The 26,129-nt window shown below is 34.5% G+C and overlaps 1 protein-coding gene across 5 annotated transcripts in view; it reads left to right on the forward strand.

Moving 5' to 3' along the window:
• TRPS1 (transcriptional repressor GATA binding 1) overlaps positions 1 to 26,129 on the forward strand; it is a 240,607-nt gene that overhangs the window by 27,537 nt on the left and 186,941 nt on the right. For 4 of the 5 annotated variants that reach the window (XM_081070309.1, XM_081070308.1, XM_081070307.1 and 1 more), the window contains exon 2: positions 18,420 to 19,348. In XM_081070309.1, the coding sequence (XP_080926435.1) occupies positions 18,422 to 19,348 (927 nt within the window). In that variant the 5' untranslated portion in view covers positions 18,420 to 18,421. Of the gene's footprint in view, positions 1 to 15,173; positions 15,283 to 18,419; positions 19,349 to 26,129 lie in introns of those variants that run through there. The other variant, XM_081070305.1, reaches the window with a different exon arrangement.

Genomic DNA, 26,129 nt, shown 5'->3' on the forward strand with positions numbered 1-26,129 from the left:
AATCTTAGATGAGTGTTTAGTACCCACTAAGTCTGAGGTCTGCCAAGTTTTCATCTGTATAGATCTGGTTTGAAATAAAGAGATATGTGGTGGTCTTCCTGACCATTATTTTAACTACAAACTTGTATGGATCAGAATGACCTATTTGGATTGTCACCGAGTTTTCCACCAGGTTCTGAGTAAGCTCCCAGTAGGACTAATAGAAAAATCTGGGGTCATTTTGGAAGGGCTTGCATTTAAGTTACTTTGGAAAACGTCATAAAATGTTGCAAGTCTGAGAATTTAAGCCTTAGAATGGATTCAATGTCAACAGGAGTAAGAGAAAACACTAAGTTTGGGCAGGCAGTTCAGAAACAAACAAATGTATGTCAAGCAGCTAAGTTAGTCAGTTGATTAATTCTATTTTTGCCTTTTCAATAAGCTTTGCTAAACTTATTCACAAATTTCAATAGCTTCAATAAGTTCACTCAAATAAATATTTATTAAGCAGTACACACTCACTTTTACTTTTTACTTGGTCATGAGAATATCCATATGAATGACCCCAGGAGACCACTATTCAGGCAGGAATACAAATATTGAGGCAGATAAATAAAATATTAATGGTCAAAACTCCAATTTAAACTCTAAGATATAGTGACAGATTAATGCCTAAATCACCCTGTATCATGAGTGTCTCACAAATGTGTATCAGTAACCCCATCCTTTCATCCCTACTGGTAAGATATCTCTGATGTGTGTTTCTTTTTTTTTTAATTCTTTTATTTCTGATCAGAGTTGAAACATATTTGACTTCTTTGCTGGGAGATATATAACATTTTTCACCTTTCCTCAGTGTACACTTCACACCACCTCTAGTTGAGTTTTCCTAATCTCTTCTATTAGAAACTTAATCGTTTTTTTGTAAGTGCACCAGCCTCATTGGGATTTAAGATTCTAACTTACTAACCTATGTTAATAACCCAGATTTTATTTATTTATTTATTTATTTGCATTGGTTAATGACATTCTATAAATTTCAGTTGTACATTGTGATTTGATATCTGTATGCTCTATTGTGTGCTTGCCACCAAAAGTCTAGTCCTTCCGTTGGCCATCTCTTTGACCCCCTTTACCCAATTCATCCTCCCCCACCCCCAGATTCTTCACTGTCCCTTCACATACGAGTGTTTATATTGGAGAGCAACCCTTTGTTTCTTTTATTCCTACTTGCTGCAATGCTTGTGTTTTTTCTTTCTCGAAGCTGTGAAATTCTTCTCTCTCCCTCAGGATCATCTCCACTCTCATCCCTTTAAATGTTTCCCCTGCTATTTACCACATGGTTTTATTATGAGTGAAAGAAATCATGGAAATAATAATACTCATTAAAAATAATAGCAGACATTTAGGACTTATAATTTGCCTTCAAGGACATTTATTGTTGGTGCTGCTTATTTTGGTATAAAATCCTGTATTGTTACTGAGATGTTTACTGTGATCTGTATTTCTTTGACAGAGGGAACTAGTTTCTTAAAAACTATCATTTCTCTTAAAATCTCTTCTCATTTTCAAACAATTCAGCAACATTATTTTAAACATATTGTGTACTCAATATATATATATGAACATGTACATTAATATATAAATGAACATAAATTAATTCAGAATATAATGATTATATTTCCAGGGTTATATTTAATTCTTATAAAACACTACAGGACTGTTGGCACTATCACATCAGACGTATAATTGCATCAAAATCAGAGAGAACATTTTTAATATTGAATTATTTTTTATCATTTTTTTCATAACGTAATTATGTAGACATTTATCCATAATCCTGTAGTAAACATTTTGTATGAAGTTAATCTTTATATATTTATATATATATATATGTATATGCATATATATATATAAACGTACATATATTATATACAAACTTTAGTTACGGTTTGTGAACATATGTGATAAATCAATTGTGTATTTTCAGTAAAATAGAAATTTTTCACAGAATTTATGCTTTAATCCTTTATTCTATAGAATTGACAAATTTAACCAAATACCGCTGAAATTGCTAACTCGACTGAACCTCTTCAGTTCCCTTAACAAGCCACCTTCATTCTCCCTTGAGAGAGAAGGGGCTTTTCCACTTGGGCTGTTCTGCCTGAATCACTCAGTCCTGTCTTGCACCGGCCAGCTTTTGCTATCTTTTAGTTTGTAGTTATTTCCTCCCCTCCCCTCTTTATTATAACAAATCTGGATCAGGCACCTGTCTGCACTGTTTTTCTTTTCTCCGGCTACACTATAAGCGCATTGAGGGCAGGCTTCATGTCTGTCTACCTTCTTCACAGCTTATTCTCACCACCTAGCTCAATGCCTGCAAAAATATATATGTTGAATGAATAAATGTGATGTTAATTTATTCTTGTTTATAAACATCAGTTATAGCATATGGTCAGTTTTGTAATAGTTGTACAAAAAAAATAGGATTTAGTGCTAAATGGGTACTGATGCCATCAGATAGACTTGACTTGGTTTCTGGAAAAAAATTCTGATAGCGGCTTGTTTGGGTAATCATTTAAGTTTTTACGTGACGTGAAATGAAAGATACGCAAGAGGATAAACTATGGGACATTTCGACATGGCTCACTTTATTCTAACTTTAAGTTAGTGAATCAAAGACTAAAGCAGTTCTCTTTCAAGTAGTATTCCTGGTCATCAGAAAATACTCTTGAATAGTGCTATCTTGTAACTTGTTAACACTATCCAAAGTACTTCATGTGTTTTGGTTTTTTTTTTTTTTTTTTTTTCGTTTTTATTGCCACTATTCGTATCCTAGATTGTGGGCATTACTTTACGTAGTCTGCCTACTCTTTTAGCTTCATTGGACCATATTGAGGATGCTTTGTGAAGGAGAATTCCATTTTTATTTTCATAAACCAGGGCAGGATACTTTGGCCTACAGCCTGTTTTATTTCCCCTCAAAATATGGTAAACACTTAATAGGCTACAGTTTTCTTAGGGACTTAAATAATGTCTCACTTTAAATATAATTTGTTCAATTGCAACATTAAAACGGGGCATTCTAATATTATAACATCATTAAAATTACTGTACATTACTCTCATGATATATTAACTTGTTTTCATGAAGTCATGCTATTAACAGTATTTGATTTTCTGGCTAGCACCCTGATTTGTAGGCTAAATAAATAAGGCATTTGCAGGTATGAAGATGATAACAATATTACTAGATACCAATATTGTTTGCTTAGGTGAACTCTGCAGTTACGGGATTTTGAAATAAGTAGACGAACTGCTATTATGAACTGCTGTGTTACACAGTTCACAAGTGTAATGGAAGCAGTTAATTGTCAATGATACTGCTCAGTGCTGCTGTTTTCTAGGCATTGTGTTGTTGCTTTTACAAACATCATTTCCCATCTATGGGTTAACTTTTTGCTGTAGTCAGCAGTTAAATGTATAGAGCGTTATTACTTTGATGTCCAGAACACATACAGCATTAGTAGATGCAGCACAAGCCATCCACTTCTTATTCTGCTTAAGCCAGAGGTTCTTAAGCTTATTTAGGTGACTATATTCTCAGACTTTATGGTCCTCTTTGAGGAACTCTGTGAAATAGTGTTAAATTATTATACTTATCTGGAACCATTTCTGTGGGATAAAATGTGATTGTATTATATGTCTGCTTGTACTTACAAAACAAATATTAAATCCTACATGGAATAGTTTTCAGAAATATTTTCAAGTTTCTCTGTTAATGTTTGTGTGATGCTTGTTCATTCTTTTTTAGAAGCCACGTGATAATAGAAGCCAAAGTCTTAAGAAAATATTAACCAGCTGGAAAGTTTAGAACTGATAGAATTTTACCTATTAACTTATCTTTTTATGCAAGATGAGAAATGCCCATCATTATTTGATCTGTGAGATGGAACATCTTACTGCATAGATTGAGAACAACTACTTTGGATGAAGGTAGAATCTACCACACTTTATTTAAACATAGTATGCATTCAGCCTTATAAAAATAGCCAGAATTCAAATGTGTGAATTTTCTGAAAAAAAGCTACAGTGTTATTTTATTGGCTGTTTTTCATCTATTCCATCCAGTCTTCTAAGGCAAGCAAGCATGTTACTGTATCCCCCTTTCAGTTCCAGTTTTCTCATTTGTAAAATAGGGTTTATAGACTCCGTGCACACTTTAGTGAGGACGAAATTAGAAAATTATGTGAGCCAAGAAGCAAATGGCTGTTACATAGTTGGTACCAACATATTAGTTCTCTTCCAGCTTTACTTAGTCTGTCTCTGTGGTCTAACTGATGTAGTGTCTCCTAATGATACGTTTAATGTGTCTTTGCTTTGCAACCTTCCAACACCACCAGCACCACCACCAACTGAATCAAAGACAGCTCTCCTCTCTTATTTCCTGGTCTGTTATCGTCCATCTTTACAGAGTAGTGATTGCTTTTTGGGCTTGTTTTCGCTTTTAATCTCTTTTTCAGCCTTTACCTTCTCAAATCTCTTTTGTCCAGAACTCTATTTTCTTCTCTTTTCATTTCTCTGTTCTTCCTTCTCCTACCACCTTATTGCATACTTTGGCACATCTGGGTTCTTTGTGTTCTGAGTAGCCAATTACAGCACTCCATTCCGTTGGATGGCTTGGTTTACCCATAGAAAATAGCAGCTGAAAGGTTTCTTCTTAATTTATTGCTCCATGGTCCCTGCGAAGCAACTGCTGTGTGTCATTGAAAAATCACACCCACACAGGCATGTACGCATGTATGCGCCCACGTGCACACACACATTTTTTAGCTGAAAAATGCACAAATCATAAATCTCTATAGTGCAATGAATTATTACAAAATAAATACTCTTGTGTAACTATCTCTCATGTAAACAAAAAAACATTGCTGGTACCCTACAAGCCCCTTTGTGTCCCTTCCTGTTCTCTGTTACCTATCCTCCCCCAGGAATTAATCACTCTCCTGACTCCTCACACTTTAGTTTGGTTTTGCTTGCTTTTCAACTTTACATGCATTAAAATACTACATTCATACGCATCCAAAGTTTGTATTCTTTTGTGTCTGACCTCTCACACTCAACATCCCTTTTGTGAAATTCATCCATGTTGTTGTATGTTGTTTATTTTTGTTGCAGTATAATATTCTATTGTATGGCCTACATTCCATTCTTTAGTAATATACCACATCCATTCTTTAGTAGTATACCACAACTTTTTAATCTGTTCAACTGTTGGTATACATTTGGGTTTTCTTCCAGTTTTGACAATTCAAATAATGATGCTATAGGCATTCTTGTGAGTGTGAGTGTGTGTGTGTGTGTGTGTGTCTGTGTGTGTACACGCGCGCGCACATATGCATGCACTTTTAAATTGAACTTCTGGTTTTTTGTCTTTCTAGATGCTTTAAGTTGCTAGGAGTCTGATCCAGATGTTTGAGACTTTTCTGTCTTCTTTTATATCCCAGCCTATTCCTTTAAAAGACAAACTTTTACTTATTTTTATATATTAGGCTATTAGTACAGAATATTTTGAATTTTGGAATGGTAGGGAATGCATACTGAAAAATTTGTAAATAAAATTTACATATGTAAATGCCTATAATTATAGTAAATATATACTTAATAAATAAATTGCATACCATATGATAGTCATATATAATCATGCTGGTATATGAACTTATAACGGTCATTTTACTGATTACAATAACATTATTATACAATTATTACTGTATAGTGTGTGCTTAAACTTTTAAGGAACCTTCCTCTATGTAATTCAATCTATGGATATTGTCAATATGTAAAATTATATGGACATATGTAGAACCCAAATTAAGCCAACATAGTTGTGGTTCACGGTTTAAAACATAAATTTGATAATTCTTATTTCTCACTACTTAATGCATTTATTGCTCTATAACCATAAATCCAGAGCTATGATATCTGATCCTTTTTTTCAGTGTAAATAAAGACAAAATTAATGCTTTGGATACCTGTATGTCTTGATAAGGTTTCTTATTAGTTATGTTGATAAGATAACTTTAGCATTATTCTAGCTTTTATTCTTGTCAGTCTATTTGTTTCAAGAGATTAGGTTTTCTTTGAAGAGATAAGCAATATGCAGACATTTGTAAGTATACTAACATCCATTTATCTAATAAGAACTTTTTGTGAGTGCCTACTCTGTGATAGGGTAGTTTCAGTGGGGAGGGCCAAATTAGTCTACTCTTTTTAAAAACTTATGTCTTTTGTTACATGTGCTAGTCTATTTCTCTGTAATCGTTATCATAGTGTGCCATTGTTAGTGATAGCAGTGTATTTTAGCCTCAGTTGTGTGGCACTTCAGAAAAGCTTGAGAAATGTTGGTAACATTCAGATATTTAAGTATATGAATTATTGTATAGCATTACATATTAACATATTCACATATATGAATGGATATGTATTAATATTTTAAATTAACGATAATATTAATATGATGTTTTCTGGTCTAGCCTAAAATGTAAGCACATAATTACATTGTGTTGTGGCAAGTACCTTAAAAGGAGATGTGCGTAAATTGCTACAGTGGGAAAAACTCACTTTTGCTTGGGGGAATTGTAGAGAGTTTTGCAGAAGTAAATCCACCTGGAGACTTGGATAATTTGGTAACCTTAGTGCTGTGCTAGGTGTTATAAGGAAAATCCAAAAGTTAGGATACCTGGTAAGTAGTCCGTAAGAATATTGGGAAGACTGTATATTCACTTCACACAAAACACCGGTCAAGTAGAGTTGATGGTGATCTTTGTAAAATGGTGCCTGGTAGATTATATTCTCTGGTAAATTTCTTAAAGTGCTATCACTTTTATATCTCTGCATAGACTGTTTAACTGTTGTTCATAAAAAATACTAGAGAGTTTGTGAGAAAAGGAATGGGAAACCAGGTGGTCTAGCGAGGCTTTAGACTCCTTCAGTCCCAACTCTTCCATGCAGTCCATCTATGACCTAAGCAAATGATTTTCCTTTTTTAAATCTTGCTTTATCTGTGAAATGTGGATAATAAAAGTATCTTACTTAATGAATTGTCAATAAAAATGAAAATCAAATGAGATCATGCACTCTTGGCATACTGCCTAACTCATACTAATAGTACATTTTTGTTATTACCTGGAAATTCAGGTTATAATGTACATCAGCATTCAAGATTGTGAGCTTAAAATAAAAGTCTGTTTCTTGCAACAATTAGATTTTTAAGGAACTTTGTGTAAAACACCGGAATCTGGAAATATATATACATTCCCTTATTCTGTTATGACAGGTGTCCACAACAAGATTGATGGTGGAAAGAAATTACTAATTGGGGTGCAGGTGGTGAAAATCTTTTCTAAAGGTGTGTGTGCGTGCATGTTTAGATAGATTCTTAAGTTTATATTGAACTTGAATGTGAAGATTGACTAGATTACCTATAGAAAATATTTAATGAGTGAGCTAATTTCTGCCCTAATTCCACAGCCCCACAACCATGTATCAAATTGCTCTTCTTTCTCTCTAGGTGAATGAGTAAAGTAGGAGCTCTGGGGGCCCAGGAGTAACCTAGAGATGTGGTCATCCTCTCAGACTGTGACCTCACTGTGATCTCACTGCCATGTCTGGCTTTGTGTTTAAAATTAACTTAAAATTAATTCCCTGTTTCAGATTTACTTCAGCATCTACCTATTCTATCTTTGTTTTTAAATTTATTTTTAATCTTTTGTTTGAGACTTTTGGGGGAAGGAGTGATGCAGTAAAAATAAAACAAAATCCAAGAGCCCATCCATCTAGAGCCTGGGATTCATAAGGGTGAGATCTGGAGGCCATTCTCTGTACATGTAATTTCTGCATCACCCAGATACATGAACCAGGCTGCTGTTATGCTGTCCTACAAAAGGATGCAATTGTAGACTCGGTCCACACTAGACACGTGTTTCCTGACTGTGTGGTCCAGGCATTGGTTTTCTATTCTTTATTATGGGTACAGCTGAATCTGGAGGTGGAGACTGAGTCGAATTGGGAGGAATTATATTTATTAATAAAAGAGAGAGCGTGTGGGTATCTGCATAGTCTCTCAGGTATCTGCAAGCCTTTGAGAACTACCATTTGTAACTATATGAACTGTAGGTCCCTCAACACAATCCTGGGTCATTATCCAACCTCTCTCCACATACTATATTTCATTAAAGTCTTTGCCATATTTCAGTTTCTGACTTAGTTTTAATCAGGTGAAATGTATTATAAAAGAATGAGACGGATTTAGTATAGAAGGTAGTAGTGTTTTAAATTGGTTTACTGTAGTGGACGGCATTAGAAACAATAACTGCAAAAAATTAGGGCTTCTTTATTCAGTGATATCTGTATAAACTATATTTAGCTCAAAGATAACATTAGGCTTATGCCCATATGTTATCTATGTAAAATTTGGATATCTGATATCCTATTGTACGTAGATATTGTATCTCCTGCTTTATTTTTTTTCCACTTAGTGTTCTATCATGGTTGTAATCCTCTGCCACTACACATTCTTTTAAAATACTGATTCTAAATTTTTCAGGATAATAGATCCTGATCTTCTTTTAATGTTGAAAAACATGCTGGAAACAACAACAAAAAGCCCTTCAAAATGGTCCACTTCAGATCAATGCATCTTAGTTTTCTTGCCAAGATAATGAAGAAATACTGTTTTCTGTTTTCTTTAAAAATATTACATATGCTTTAATATCAGTAATTTTATTTCTTGAAAATTACTGTTTAGAGCTGTATCTCCCACTGTGTTTAGCGAAATATTAGTTTGCTTGGTAAGTAGCATTATGTGACGTAAAACCAGATATTACTGAGAAATTCCAATTCAAATTGGACAGACTCTCCACTCCATAAACCCTGGGACTTTTCAGAGCGATAACCACCCATACAAATTGTGAATCTCTGAAGAAGGGATGTAAAGTAAGTTTAGAGTCCACTAAACTTAATTTGATTTTTTTTTTCTGTGAGGCTAATAGCTTGAGAAGAACGTAGAGAAAATTCTTGAATTTTTTGTAACCTGTGCTTAAACAGTTGCCATAGTAAAATTCTTTACAGAGCCTACCTAAACTTGGGGTGAGCAGGGGCAGAACATCCTGAAATAATTGTTTATTCAAAAACAGTTCTTACAGCTGAAGATTTCTAAGTCTATTACCTACCCAAATTATTAAGGGATTCTGCGTGTACTTTCTTTTTTTAATACATAAAACTTTTCTTGTCCCAGGAGGCAGGAAAAAGTGAATTCACCTATTCTACAATCAGAAGTTGCTTTCCAGTTTCTTTGGGAAATTTCAATGTACTTAACAAAAGTGATTCCAGCCGGTGTGTGTAATTTGTTTTTATCAGGAGGTAAAATGATGCTTAGTTGGTTCTATTAAGCATTATAGCACTAACTAGGGTGATATCCAAACCAAATTTCACGTCATTAGTGTGTATTCATTACACAGTGTGAAAGATATTCATCAGTACTGTTTGTTAATTTAAATGAACTTTAAAAAATGTGTACAGTGCACAGGTCCCTGGCCTCTTGGAATTTATATGTAGAGAGCAACATTCTGAGCTTATTTAGAATTCCCTTTCATTGCCTGTATGCATTTGCTGATTCCTTGTGATATTTGTGCTTTACCTGTTGGACGCACCTGTGGTTCACTTATTGGACTATTGGTCCTCCGATAGGTGAGGCCTTTTAAGCTGCCTCTCGTGGTACCATAGGGATGAGCACAGTGGTTTATGAGTTACTGATTTCACAAGCAAAAACTGTTATGTGTGATGTCGCAAACTTCCCTTCACTATGGCTCTTTAACTTATATATACTTAATACACATATGTTATATATATATCATATATATAACATATGTGTCAAATATGTTAAAGACTGTATTGCATTAAATATTGTATTTAACGCACATATGTGTTTAAAAATATATATGTGTGTTATCAGTATAAGCATTCAGTATACCTTCACGTTTGTTTTAATCTTGTATCTAGTTGCACTCTTAAAAAAATAGAAGAACAAAAATGTTGCTTAATACACTTGGCTTACCAATGCTGTGAACACAATGAGAGTTCTTATTGAATCTTTATGGTATGCATAGATTACATTAGATTACTTAGATCCATTAGATTACTTAGATCCATTAGAATACTGTATATGTGTGTTAATTTACCAAATAGATTTGCAGTGACTGACAGATTTCTTATAGGAGAGCTGAGACAACTGTTAACCAATTATATTGCTGGACTGAGTTAATAATTGAGATTTTTCTTATCTATTGAATAACAGATTAGGAAACAGACATAATGACATCAATATATTACAATCAAACCACCTTTAATAAACAAGGATTTTTTTTTTTTTTCCAACGCTGGGAGGTCAAAGACATTCCTGCAAAGTACTGCATTCACTATTTTTGTTACCAGTGGAAATCTAATTTATGTATAAATAAAATGTCCATTCACATCAAAACTATCAAGATCAATGAATGCATTTATACTTTTCATGAGCTATTGTTTTTGAATTTAAGTACTATGTTTGGCTCTTTGCCCATGGATTAGTTAAAATAGTCTGAAGTTGAACAAAGAAGAAGAGATGAAGTTGAGCCTGGCCAGTGCACACAGGCAGAGTCATATTGGCCTGTTTGAATCAACAGTTGTCATTGTAGATTCTTGTAATTGTTATTTTTTTCTTTGAGAAGAAAGCAAAAGGAAAAACGACATATGTGTGGGGAAATAAATGGTAACGTTTCTTAATTTGCTTAGTGAAATTGTGATCTTATTCAAATCAGAGTTTTTAATACATTTGCCTCTCATCTGTTATGAAAGGAAAAGTAATTCCAGTTTTCTTTTGGTAATCCATGATGTACACTTGCTTTATTTTGGTTATCCCATTTAGGAAAATAGGCACATGCTTCATTTTTTTCAGATATATTCTACGGTTTCATTTAGACTTCCAGCATCAAGTCTTTAGAGGCAAAAAAATAAAATAAAATTACAATTTTCTTATAAAAGTAAAATGGTTAATGAAATTCTCCAAGGTGTATATGGAAACTGATTTTGGCAACTATGACATTATTACCAGACTATCTCTTTTTACCTAGACTAGTACATTTGAAATGAGATATTTAAAATAAAGAGAGCATAGCACGATGAAATAAAAGCCTAATAAAATGTGTTTGGGCCAGCATCAAAACTCTTTGAAATAGGATATCTAAATAGTGTGTATTTTATCTCAAAGAGGCTTGGGTTAGTTCTAGTGTCCAGATGACTATTAATGAATGGGCTTTGTGCTCTGGAGCATATGTTAATAGAAGCGATCATTTTGGATTAATTTGATGTGAATTAATAAGAGATTTATTTGATGGGAGTTGTTTGAAGGTGATGACATTTAAATCTCAACAGGATTTAAGATGTCCAAAAATACCTTTAAAGATTCAGAAACAATCAATTCCGAGAGGGCAAATTAAATAGACATGGATAGCGAGAACAGGATCAGACATTGGGTTTATGAAGTTTGAAGCCGTTTACAAAAAAAGCAATCTACCATTGAAGTATGGCCCTGGAATCTGAAGAAATAGAAAACATTTAAACTCCCTCAGCAATTCTTGGGTTTGTGAATTGGATAAACAATGTTCCCTTGCATTTTATAGTTCACTTAAGCAATCTGATTTTGATCTGTATATATGGAGTAGACAGGATTCAATTTTTTTTTCTAAGCCAATGAGCAAACACATATGTTCTTGAAAAACTGAACTTTATATGTTGTTCATATGGAAGCTATCTAGTTTGCTATAGGCCCCAAACTTGACCTTACTTTTATTTTGCTATCACTTGCTTTATTCTTTAAATTCTTTGTGGGAGACTTTTGATCAAAAGAAACAATTTGCTATTCTTTTTTTGTGTGTCTTTTAATTTTTTAATTAAAGCTACATGAAATGTCTGACTAATAACTCAGTACTCCTAGGCGGTTGAGACAAACAAGCGTGGAAGAAACATATATTAAGGAGAAGATTATTATGTCTTTCCTTTTTGTGTTAAGCTTTGATTTCAAACAGTTGATAGTTTTATTATATAGAAAAACAATAAGAAAACATTATGTAGTATTATATATTATGATGATAAGAACTGCTACTTATAATAAAAATCATAATCAGCAGGATTTGAGACTCAGGTCAAATTATACAGTCTTACCCCCCTAACCTTTTAATTTTGTTCTAGATATATGTATTTTAAATGATACTCAAATTTTTTTATTTTTTTTCTTTGAGAAAGAGGGGTTCCTTACAATCATTTCCTTTGCTTTTAAAAAATATCCTTCTCTTTCAAATTGATGATGAATAATGAAATTAAAGTCATCTTGCTGGACATGTTTGGCACAGAGCTGATGCTGGATATACATTTATTAGTGAATGAATGTTACACAAATACATTTATTAATGAATGAATGTTAGAAAAAATGAATAACTGAGTGAATGGTAAGCCTCTGTGGTATTTCTGCCACCCTTAGTTGTTGATGGTTTAATATTTAAAGTCTTTCAAGGTTATTGGATAAAGGTTCTCCAAGGTAAACCTTTAGAAAGTGCCTAAGCCATTCATCACAGCCATTATAGAGTCTTAGAGGCAGGGTGTAGTATAGAAATTATTTAGAAGTAATTTATTTAGAAATAATTTATTGTAGTTCCCTCATTATACTGGTGAAAACAGAAGTTCAGAAAAATGAAGAGGCTTGGCCTCGATCACATCAGCAGGTGATTTGAATCAGGTTCAGAGACTGGACACGTGATTGCTGTACCATTCTTCCTCCGTAGGTTTTGATTCTTTAAGATGCTACCAAGAACATAGAATTTATTATCTCTTATCTTCAAGGAGTTTCTCATTGAATGGAAACAAATCCTAGTTCTCGTCTGCATTGAATGGTTGTTTGATCTCAGCTCTCTTTAAATTACTGTGATAGTTGATTTCTTTGGTTGAATAATTCATTTGATTATCTATAGCAAGATTATTTGGAGCGAGTGTATTTCACCAATGTATATGGTTTTTTTTTGCGTGTGTGTGTATATATACGTATGTGTGTGTGTATACATATACACATATATATACGTATATATGTATGTATGTGTGTGTACATATATATATATATATATATATATATACACACACACACAGGGTGCCAAAAAATGTATACGCATTTTAAGAAAGGAAACCTGTATTAAAGTTGTAATACTCAATATATACTGATAACGAAAGATGAATACAAGTCACGTTTGACTTCTGCAATTATAAGAGGTGCTCAAAGTGGTTCCTTCCCATCAGCGTCCAGACACTTCTGATTACAGCGAATTACTGCTTGAGCAATGTTAACCAGTGTCCACTTGTATACATTTTTGGCACCCCCAGTGTGTGTGTGTGTGTGTGTGTGTGTGTGTGTGTGTATGTAAAGTAAAACTAAAGCATTAATGGTTAATTCACAGTATCTTGATAGTAAGAGAAAACTCAGATTTCTTTGCTGTAAAAGTGCCATTCTGAGAACATGAATCAGTCTTCTACAGAAAAAGGATTTCTTTCTCATATATTTAAGCATTTTAATCAGTAGATAAATTAGTTACCAGAATTATATTTTAAGCCGTAATGCTAATTATTTCCACTACATCAAGTTATCTAAATGATACTGTGACATACGTAGAAATAGTCCAGTATCTTGTTTTCTATAATGCTCTTTTTCTAAAAATGCAAAGAAAGTGTTTTAGATCGAATTTTTAATTTACAAGGAAATAAGAGTAGAAATTTAGATTTTTGCAAATAGAGTGTCGTACATCCCAGTACTGAAAATTACTACAAATATTGCATTTTTAGGAAGCTAAATATAATTTTAACCTGTTTAAATATCTTGGCACTGAATATTCACATGAATATGAATTCAGGTTATATCTGCCTTTAAAGGAGCATTCATGTATTTGTATAGGTGGAGAATGATGTAAATGTGGGAATGTTTACTATTACCCCCCCACCCGCCAGCCAGGTCAGTTTTTTATCTTACAATTAAACAGAGGGCTGAAGTTAGCAATTTTGAGCCTTGTAGCTCTCCTTTCGAGTCTTCAACACCTCCTTATCCATTTCACTTTTAGCCCCATTGTCTAAAAGGTTGATTAATTTGGACCTTCTGTAACTGGCCTTTTGAACTTTTTTTTAACAGTCAGTGTGAGAGATCTTGCCATACAGTAGAATAAAGAAGTTTAAATCAGAGTTGCCAACATTGAAGACTAAGTCTCATTGATATGATGTTGTATACATACATAGGTATATTTACTTGTATGCATTTATATATTTATATTTATAGTACATCTATTTCATTGTATTAGGGGCATTCATACAATATCTGCCTCAATATTTTTTTTCACATAATAAAAAAATGATGGTATAAAGGTGGTTTAAAGCTGGTTTGATCACTATTTTATAAGCTTATTTTAGCAAGAGTGAAAATAGAAGTCGACTAAAAATAGCAAGAGAGATAACATGTCATAGTGCTTAGTGTTTCTGTAACTCTTGGTGAAGCTTACAGAGATCTGATGCAGGATTCCTGATGGCATTGAAATAGTTCTTTTCTCAGCCACATGGTATATCCACTGTAATTATGAGTCTGCAAGGCGTTGGCTATGGGTACCACTTCTTGTCTTCTCCTGTGACTGTACTGTCAGCAAGTGTACTTCGTATCTTTTCTAGAAGCATGTCCCCTCCATGTTTACTAATTAAGATCTTTTATCCTCCTCCCTCAATGAAGGTAAGCACTATGATCCTTCGTGCTCAGGGGCTTTTAGAGGTTAAATAATTTCACCAACATCACAGTGTGTTGTAAAAATGACTTCTATAATCTTTTGTATCATGTTCCTTCGTCTCCTGCAGCTTTATAAAAACCCAGGGGCAGGAGAAGATGTTGCTCAAGGTTTTCTCCTGGTTTGATCAGATATTTTTCAAGCAGCCCGTGGTGCTGGCAGAGTGGTGTATTTTAGGTGTGATATTAAAGTATGTTTATGTCATTTAGGAAGGAAAATGTTTTTGTTTTGTTTTGTTTTGTTTTGCAGATGTGCAGATCAGCTTTCAAAATGCCTTCTGTGTCTTCCGAGCATCTTCTAAGACAATTGCATTAGCCTCCTGGTAGTTGACTAATAGAATTAATAATTGTAAAAAGCATTCTAAAGCCACATGCCTTATGAAGTCAATGCTGGGTATGATTTTACAAGTATGTGAACTATTTTTTCAAGTGAAAATGTTAACTGGAAAAGTTCTTGGCACACAGTAAAACATCCTGCAATCTGTTATTTGTCTTAGAGATAATAACTTGAGGGTGGCTATAGTCTTATGGTATCTAACTTATGACTTGTTAGGGGAGTTTCTTCCACTTAGAAGTATTGCAAATGTGCTTATATTTATATAATATGTCATTCTGAAAAATTATGGTGATATAATTCCAGTAAAAAATTATTTTTTTTCTCTAACTACTTCAAAGTGTAGTCAACCAAATTAACCATGATCTTTTTTTAAGCAACTAAAAAGAACAATCCACTTCCCCCCCACAAGAAGAAATAAAACCCAAATGACCTTTCTGATACTTCTTTGAAGTATTAGCAGTTTAACGTTCTTTGCGATATATATTATTAAGGGCTCTATTTAGCATAAGGAGTGAGTGAGTCATATGGGTTCTAAAGGTCTGTTCTTGGTGGGATGAAGGAACTGAAATTTGAAAGGATGATAATTTAATTGAATCATATTTTTTTCTCAGTCACTATAGATGCTGGTTGAATAGTCTTTAAACTAAGACCCATTGCTTTTCTTCATAATGAATCAGCACGATTCAATTTTTTTTGTTCTGCAAAAGAAGTTAATTTTTTCAATATTGACATATTTGTATCTACCCACTTTTAAGTATTTTATCTTAGTTCTATTGCTGTGTAAAATGTTGCTGCTTTTTAAATTACCTTGACATTAAACTATGGGCATAAACCATTTTCTCTTCATTTTAGTAGAAGGATAATCTTAATGAATTGGAATATTTCATCCTCATTTCTTCATGAGTCCTGCTTTTCAGATAGATTTTTTTATTGTGTAATCTTATTTCATTTTGGTGCATTGTTAGATTTTGTTTACATTAAGGAGAAAAAGTTAAAATACAAATACGTTTATTCAGTATTGTCCAAGTAAAGATTAAATTGCAGTATTACTAAAGATATGTGTAATGGGATAAACAAACAAACACGAAGTTCTGGAGGGAAAGGCAAGTAATACTGTACCAGAACATCACATTTTTGTACGTAGGTATAGTTGATATTCTGTCCTTTTCTGTAAGCAAAGTTAAAACAGTATTTTTTCCCCTCAAACTCTTGTGTTTTAAATGAGAACTTATTTCTTAAGCTTCCCTTGTGTTCTTTTTATCCTTTCCTTTTTGGTTTCCTTTTGTTGACTACCAATAAAATTACCCTTCATTCTTCTATGTGTTAGTACAAGTTCCCAACTTCTGTCACTTCTGACAGAAAAATAGATGTCTCCTAAACATCAAGACATCAGACATTAAAATGTAAACTAGTTACCCCGTGTTCCATTTTCGGGCCCAGTCGTAATGACACCAAAGTGAAGACCACATTCCCCCACTTCTTTCCACCCCTCAGAGGCCAGGCATTTTTACATTGCCTCACTCCCTTCCCTTGAAACTTTAGTTCTTCATCCTACATGTTTTGTCATTGTAGTTCCAAAAGGGAGATTCTGTGGATATTTGATGACTAACATTATTGGTGTATAAGAAGAGTCATGTACTTTTTTTTTGTAAGTGCAGTTACACTGTTTTTGGCATTATTCAATAGAATGAATTTTTGCTTTGTAAATGATTCCTTACACTCTAACTAATACATTATCTTGATCGAGTGATTCATATTATAAAAATTTTGTTTGACCAGCTTTTCAGAAGCAAAGGTGCACACATCTGTGTATCCAAAGCCAGTGTGGTTCCTCAGCACGCATGAGAAATTATAGATGAAAACGACTCAGAGAGGTTATTAATTTGGATTTTTAAGTCTGTCCTTGTGACAGAGTCGGCTAGTAAAGAAGGCTTGTTTTATTAGTCACAGGTGGATTTTGTCCAAGAAACATCTTGGACAAAAGGGGGCTGACAACTCACATGGCACTTGCACTTTTTCAGCGTGGAGGATTAAGGAACACAGGTCACACAGACCTCACTTCTCAACTGGCCTTTGTTACTGCACTCTTTTATTGACAGGACACAAATTGTTTCTTATCTCCTTAGACCCTTAGAGTGCTAGTTCGTTAGAGTCCCCTAGAGGAATTTGCCACCGTGTTCTTATTTTTGATGCTACTCACTCATGCCACTAACTTGAAAGGCCCAGCTGAGCTTGCATGTGAAGGTGAACCATAGGAAACTGCCAATATTTTGCCATGTTGGGCTATGAAATGACCATATTGTATGGTTCGATTTAGTATTTTATTTCAGTCAACTTCGGTGTAGTCCTGAGGATGGAATTGGTACTGTTTCCATCAGGCTGTACACAGAAACCTGGGCTTGGTTAGGTTCCCCCTCATCCTGGAGAGAGTTCTAGTAAAATCTAACCTGGCCGCTATGATGCATACCAGGTCCTGCTCTTAACTTTCAGGCAAGCCCCGTCCCCCCCAAATGGGGCTTAAAGAAATGTATCTATAGGACAGAGATGACTCATTTGTCCTCCATTCCTGAAAATAATGGGAGCAGTTTTCACTTTGCTTATAGCATGCTGTTTCTGTTTTTTGACTATGATGATATTTTGGTTCAAACCATATTTATATCTTGGTTGCACCATGTGTAACAATATTGAGTTCTAATTTATGTTGCTTATATACACATATACATATAATATAAATAAACATGTAATATATATTCTACAAACATAAACATGTATATATATACTATAAACATAATATGTATACATATTATGCATAATATATAGCATGTATAAATATGTACACACACACACACACACATATATATATATATCATTGACTATGACTGAATAAAGAAATTGAGCAAAAACTATAATTGGCAGGCAAGAATAATAGGGGGGATAGAGGTAATAATGAAAGTTAATACTTTGGTATTCATAAAACCATTTTAAAATAATAAGCCACTCTATGATAAAATATTATAAATATAGATTGTTGGCTTTGGTCTCAATTATTTTGCTGTATTTAAAAGTGATCTTTTTTCCCCTAGAGGGAGTTTTTTTTGTTACGCACCTTAAAAAGCCTTGAATTGAAGAAGTAAAATGTTCTAGATTAGGTTACATGTCTGCAACCTTGAAATAAGCCTGTATCTTCCTTTTCCTTGTGTTGTTACAGATATGGTCCGGAAAAAGAACCCCCCTCTGAGAAACATTGCTAGTGAAGACGAGGGCCAGACCCTGGAGCCTATAGGTACAGAAAGCAAGGCATCTGGAAAGAACAAAGAATTTTCTGCAGATCAGATGTCAGAAAATACGGATCAGAGTGATGCTGCAGAACTAAACAATAAGGAGGAACATAGCTTGCATGTCCAAGATCCATCTTCTAGCAGTAAGAAGGACTTAAAAAGCTCAGTCCTGAGTGAGAAGGCTGGCTTCAATTATGAAAGCCCCAGTAAGGGAGGAAACCTTCCCTCCTTCCCACATGATGAGGTGACAGATAGAAATATGTTGGCTTTCTCATCTCCATCTGCTGGGGGAGTCTGTGAGCCCTTGAAGTCTCCTCAAAGAGCAGAGGCAGATGACCCTCAAGATATGGCCTGCACCCCATCAGGGGACTCATTGGAGACAAAGGAAGATCATAAGATGTCACCAAAGGCTACCGAGGAAACAGGGCAAATGCAGAGTGGTCAAGCCAATTGTCAAGGCTCAAGCCCAGTTTCAGTGGCCTCAAAAAACCCACAAGTGCCTTCAGATGGGGGTGTAAGACTGAATAAATCCAAAACTGACTTACTGGTAAATGACAACCCAGACGCGGCACCTCTGTCTCCAGAGCTTCAGGACTTTAAATGCAATATCTGTGGATATGGTTACTATGGCAACGACCCCACAGATCTGATTAAGCACTTCCGAAAGTATCACTTAGGACTGCATAACCGCACCAGGCAGGATGCTGAGCTGGACAGCAAAATCTTGGCCCTTCATAACATGGTGCAGTTCAGCCATTCCAAAGACTTCCAGAAGGTCAACCGTTCTGTGCTTTCTGGTGTGCTGCAGGACATCAATGCTTCAAGGCCTGTTTTACTAAATGGGACCTATGATGTACAGGTTTGTGCTTTGTATTGTGATCTCTTTGTACAGAAAAAGTTATTAGGGATGAAATGGGAATTCTTACATACCGAAAGGGTAGCCGGCTAGATCCAGCAAAGAGATGGAAACACCTCATAGCTGTTTCATCCACATGTGTATTCAGAGCTGTCTTTAGCCACACATCATGAATATTAATCCTAATATTTCTGTTCTGTTGGGAAAAGTCTTTCCATGGAATTAGCTAGGCTTCGTATTTCTAGACATATTTCATGGCACTTTGATGTTTTTCACAGTCGTCCATAAATGGCACTCGTCTCTATGGCTCTACATGATAGGAGTTCTTTCTTTGTTCTAGTTTTAGATGATACATCTTTTTTCTACAATCTTTCCTTCATTGAGGGTCTTTCAAGTGTCTTGGATTAGCATTTCATTTTATACTCAGCCCAACCTCTAATTGGACTAGATTTAGGTCATATTGACGGTTGCAGAGATATACTCCTGAAAAGCCAACATAGTTGCAAATTAAAATTTGGAAGTAAAATTTTACATTGATTGAAAAGAAGTCACTGTGATTGTAAGTATTAGGAACACCAGAATGACCTTGGTGCAGGCCAATAAAGCATTCCCTTCTGCATTTAAGGAAAATAGTAATTTATGAAAACATTTAGTAGTAATTTAGATTTCTGCTTTTATTAAAGCTGGCATACCTTTTTGATCTACTCTTCTGTCTTTAGTTTAGGGCATATGTGAAATGAAAAAAAAATTACCATTTCAAATAGAATGAACTGCAGCACTGACTCAAGAAATGTATTTATTTCATGTGAGCAATTTTAAGCATAGTCGAAACTCATGGTCAGCTTGAGAAAAGTGTATTCGTTTCTATGATAGCCTGTAGATTTGTGTTGTATTATTAGGCCAGTAGATGTCAAAATATATTAGTTTTAATATCAAACTTCTTTAGGAATGATTAGAAGTATCAGACGACTAATGAAATCACATCACACTTATTTGACCTCCTGAATTTCTTAAAATTATCAATCATTCTTCTCAACTCAATAGCTACAGTGCATTTGATCTAGACTTCTTTGTTAGCCAGTGCCAATTAAGAAAGCCAGACAAAAGGGTTATAAATAAGAGGTAGTGAACATATATATTTGCAATCCTTGTAAGAAGAATCAGAAGAGAAATTTCCATGTCTTTTTAAAATGTCAGAATGGCAATCTTATCGCTTTAAGGGAGATACAAAGAAGAACCCTTAACAAGTCAATTTCATCTTCATAAAGCTCTTAAAAATTCCATCTTACTTTGTGAATTTCCACAAATAGAATTATTTCTGTGGAGCAGCAAATTAAGCCAACATAATTATTATGCATGAAAGCTACATGCTTTGAACTGCTGTCTTATTAAAGATCATTTCACTGTCTTATGCAGGTACACTCTGCTGTCAAACCATGATTGGAAAGCAAATACGTGTTTTAGATAAAAGGGTTAGAAGTGAATAATGTCAGTATGGGAAATGGTGTTTTATAATTAGCAAGTGATACGATGTTAATACCTGGATTTCCGGCTGGGGTTTCAGTTTGTTCACTCTGGGGACAACTTCTGAGGGAAGCTGATCTGTGCTGTCAGGAAAGTCTCTAAAACGAAGATTACTAAGGCCTATAGTTTTGGAAGAATTCAGATTTTTAAACACACTTCTATTTCCACCAAACAGTTATTTGTTAGGTTCTTAGTTATTTATAGCAAAGTTTATGTTTGGGTAGAACGAGCTGGACACTTTTCCTGGGCAGTGATTTTAGAAATAAAACAGATGTGTGAGCTATCTGAGTTTGAGCTAATAGAACTAGAAATAAAACAGCTGATCCTAGACTGTACTGTCTACTAAATCCTTGCAGCAGCACACAGTAACGAAGACAGAAACTGGTAGGAAAGAGCACACAGGCAGATAATCGTGTTAAGATCATTTTTTTTTTCTTTCCCAAGACAAAGAATAGGGCTAAAATTAGAAAACCGCAATCTGTGGGAAAAGTGGGTGATTATTTCAAAGAAACCATTGGAGTCAGAAACAAGTCCAAAGATAGTTAACTTTCTTCTAGGAAGAGAACACTAAATGTACTAGTAGGCCAAATGCTCATCTTGAATACTTCTCACATATACACCAGACATTGATGCAAAAACATGTCTGAAGATAAGTAACTTATTAATATTTTTATGTCGAAATAAATATTGAACAGCTTCTCTATATACGTCAACTGAATAAAAGCACATCTGAAATTCCTCCTTTACCCACAAGTCAGTCTATGTTGCTGAAATGCCATTTGAGAGCTTCTTTCCTCGGCAGTTGAATTGTGTGGACACTTAAAAGCTGTGGGAGATAAAATGCTGACTGTAGAATTTCTTTAATGCAGTTTTGTCAGAAATTTATAGCAAGTTAATGGCTTGGGTGTATTCTGATAAAAGATGTTGGTAAATATGAGTATTACAGACAATAATCATTCAATTTTAGGAATTGTTTATATAAATCTGTAGTTTCAGCTAATGGAAGTAATAGATGAGCAATTCATTCATCTTTTTCAATTAAACTGGCTTTTTTTTTTTTTCACATTCAGAACAGTTGGTGGTTAATGATAGATTTATGACATTTTAGGCCAAGAAAAAAGGAACAGGAGCCAGAGGAGAGAACTTAAGAATTCTGTGGCTTTGATCTGTATTTTGGTTTGACATGGATGGTTTTAAATAATTTGCACTGACTTGAGTGCAGACTTGAGGCATACAGTTGGGAAAAATAAGTCATTTAAACAAATTTTAAGATTTCCAGTTTCCAGTTCAGATTATTTTATGTATATTTGGGTACTAATCGAAGTTTAGACATACTTGTACTTCCAGTTCTGTGTAAATTTTATTACAAATAGTGAAGTCAAGGAATTACAAATTTGTAAAAATAGTGCCAAATAACAATAGTTCTTTTTACTGCATAGTAGATTGAGCCCCAGTGAATAATGGGAGTCACTTGAAAGGGCCATCATACAACCAGGGTAGTCTTTTCTGAGTGAGTTGAATTCAAAGTCCTCACCCACCACCTTGAAGTATAAATGCCTGAAATCAGAAGAGCTGTGGATTGTTTACCAAGGAAAAAAAAAGATACAATGGATAGCTTAGACCTAGTTGACTTGACCGGGATGTTAGTTTCTCAACTTTAAAAATTTCCCCTGCTTATTTTATCAATTATTAGGCTTAATTCTTTTTTTTTTTTTTTTTTTTTTTTTAATAATGGATGTGGCATGATTGGTAAGCCCTTCATGTGATTCCTTCATGTGATTTTTACAACCTGTATTCAGTCTTTGAGGCTCACATACAGACCAGTAATAGGACAAGAGATTGAGTTCTTCAAAAAGTAATTACAGCTTCTTTCTTTTTAATCTGCTTTATTATGCTTATATTTAAACCATTGCGTTGTTAAACACGGAGGTTGCTGTTTCATTAGGGCTTAATGTGCTGTGCATTAGTATATTTGCGTCATCTTTATGGGGGAGCGCTTAGTCCTCAGAGCAGGTTATAAAAGTTGGAGTCCTGTCAAGTTGTGCTTCCCACGGGAAAGTGTTTTAGCTATCCCAGGTTTATAAATGCTCGCGATGTGTATGTTGCCTTTTCATATCACTAAACTTTTTGTTATTCTACATTATTCAGGACTCCAAGAAGGTAGCTATCAGATTCCAGCTATTAAATCCATTTTGGTCCCTTAATGAAATTCTAAGGTTCCCAGAAGAATGTCACTGTTAACTTACCAGTGACCGTCTTGTGTTTGATCTAGGAGCACTACATTTCTGTTCTGTAAATATTTTTTTCAGAGTTGCACAATATGTCATGTTAGAAGCAGGAAGAACAGATTATAGAGATAGGGAGTCATCCTTTGTATTTTCAACATATTTAACTCTATGAACTTTATAGATCCTTAACATATGCCAGTATATTCCCTTGAACAGGGGGTTACAATTTGGTATGGGGGGAAAAATCAGAGAGCATTAATCTCGTTTTGGTCTATTTTGACTTTTCTTGAATTTTCCTTCCAAATATTTATTTTTTGCCTTGCAGTTTCCTTTGATCTGGAGTAGGAGGGAAGTTGTAGATCTTAGCAGGTTCTGTTTCTTTGTTTTTCTGAGTTGAGGACAATTGCACTTTAGAGCAACCAGTGAATGAGACTTTAATCACTTCAGACTGTCTATAGAGTACAGAATGTTTGGCATATGAACCCATATGCCAAACCCATATGAACCTATTTTCAGGTCTGTGTCTCTTTAACAAGTAATAAAGTGTGCAAAATAAAACATATGCTCACCCTAAGGCCATAAAACAAAGCACAGTTCTGGCATTTACCAGCTTATTTTTATCATGGAGATGGCTGAGCTGGATAATGTAGCCACCTGTGTGGGGTAGACTAGTTTGAAGATCTTCACTAATCCCTTTACCTGCGTGATAGTTAAATCTCCATTGGGCTTTGTTACCCAAAGGTCAGTAAGATAAGTGCCAATCCTTTGATTTTGTTTTATTTGTTACCATTTAAAGAACATGTATCACTTTCTTGAAAGTCAGTATTTCTCTCTAGGCAGATTGTTTGGAAGAAGAAATAGTTATCTGTGCATCCAAATTTAACATTATTCTATTCTTAATAAAAATTTTATCCTCTAATGGCCCCTTCTGCTAACCATATCAAGTCAGCAGATTATTCAGTGTTTTTTGTTTCTTGGGTCATTGTAATTACAGCACACATGCAGCTGTTGGAAACACCGAAACATAAGTAGTACACTAACCCTAGGGAAGTTTGTAGAAAAAGAGTAGTTCCCTTTCACTTTTCCATTTCCTTCATGGAGTCTATTTCTGAGAATCATTAGACCATAGTCCTCTTAAATTCTTCATCTTGTAATTCTAAAGCTGGAAGTAAGTGTTGTACACTTTCAGAATATCAAAAAAGACCTTTGTGTAATTTCAATTGAAAGTCAAATGTCAAATTTTTGTTTCTGTATTTTAGTTTGATCTATACTTCTTTCATCTGTGAGCTTACATAATAATCACAATTGCACATACTTCTTCCCCCCCCCCCCAAGTTTGGGTTCACTTCTAATAATAACTAACATTTATGAAGGTTTCATATGGGCATATGTCACTGTAAGCTCTTCACACGTATTAATTAACTCACCTTCATTAAAAAACCTTGATGTCCATTAAAAAATTAACTCACCTTCATTAAAAAACCATTATGTCCATTAAACACACACACATACACAAGGAAATGGGCATAGAGAAATTAAAGTAACCTGCCCAAGATCACAGAGTTGCTTAAGTGGGGTAAATGAAATGTAAACAAGGAGAGATAGGCTACAGGAACCTGTCTTTACAACTGCTGTGATATATTGCCTTCTCAGATACAAGACTTGAGTTTATTGCAACCAGAAAAACGATGGAAGATGGGCCAACTGCATGGCAGGGAGGAGATATAAGATTTGTGTCGCAATGCAGTTTGATGTATACAGTGTGTGAATCACATTGAATTTGGGGATGTTAGTGATTTCTTTAAAATTTCTTATCTACTAGGTTGGTGCAAAAATAATTGCGGTGTAAAAGATTTAAAAATAATTGCAAAAACTGCAATTACTGTTGCACCAACCTAGTAATCCGTGTAGTGTAACATTGTCTTATTTGAACTTACTAGGCTAATAATTGTAATCATTGAAAAGAAAATTAATTTTGCTCATTTTGCCTTTTTTCATCACTGGGATTCATTTTCACTGGTATTTCTGCTACAGAAACGAGGTCTGATAGAAGGAGCAAGGGCCAAATTTTGGGTTAATCGGTTAAGGAGGATGCAATCTTTTATCCCGAAATCAAGGGGCATGTCATCCATGTATTGGATTTAGTCCTCATTTGGAGGAGTTTTAGGAATTTATGACTTACTATGTAGTGTGAGAGTTGTATTCTCATCTTTCAGGCACAATGTAGGTTGTTTTTTTCTATGCAGATTAAAAGTTAGGGAGATGCACCCAACTCTGATTAATGTTCTCCACGGAAAGGAAGGGAAGTGTGGGCTACAGTAAGGAGCTTGAGAATTCAGAAATAGTTTATTTGTCTGGCTGTTCTTTAATATTTAGATGACCTGTTAATATACGATTGAAGAACACCTGAATTCTTTTATTAGTCTAGTAACATATTTGGGAATCTTATAATAAACAGTGGTTTGTTCTAAGACCTGTTTTTCCAGTTGATGGGTATAGCTCCACCTTGATATTCTACTGGCCCTCAAAGTCAACCTGTGTAAAACTGAAGTTGTTAGCTCCGTCCCTAAAATAGCTTTTCTACCCTCCTTTGTTCTACTCTCCCATTTTCAAGTCAGTCAAGCTAGAAATGTCAGAGTTACCCTGGATTTCTTTCTGATGTGTATCTCTCCCCATACAATTGAGTAGTTTGTCTCAGTCTTCCCTTCTTTATTCTTTCACTGCCACTGCCCTTCATGTTTACTTAGAAAATTCTTAGTGATTTCTGTGCTCATTTTCTTTCTCTTTCTGTTCCCTTCTGTTCTCATCTTTCCGCTTTTTTTATGTTTTCTTCTGCCACTTTCTCTCCTTTCTGTTTTTTTTCTTTCTGTTTTTTATTCTCTCCTTCCTCCTTCTCTATCCTTTTTTTCCTCCCTTTCTCTTTTCCTCCCTTTTTCCTCTCTCTTTCCTCTTTCTCTCACTCCCTCCCTCCCTTTGTTTCTTTCATTTTCAAAAATTCTACTTATACATCAATCTTCCCACATTTTTGTAGG

This window comes from Rhinolophus hipposideros (genome assembly GCF_964194185.1).
Source record: "Rhinolophus hipposideros genome assembly, chromosome: 13".
Classification (NCBI taxonomy): Eukaryota; Metazoa; Chordata; class Mammalia; order Chiroptera; family Rhinolophidae; genus Rhinolophus; species Rhinolophus hipposideros.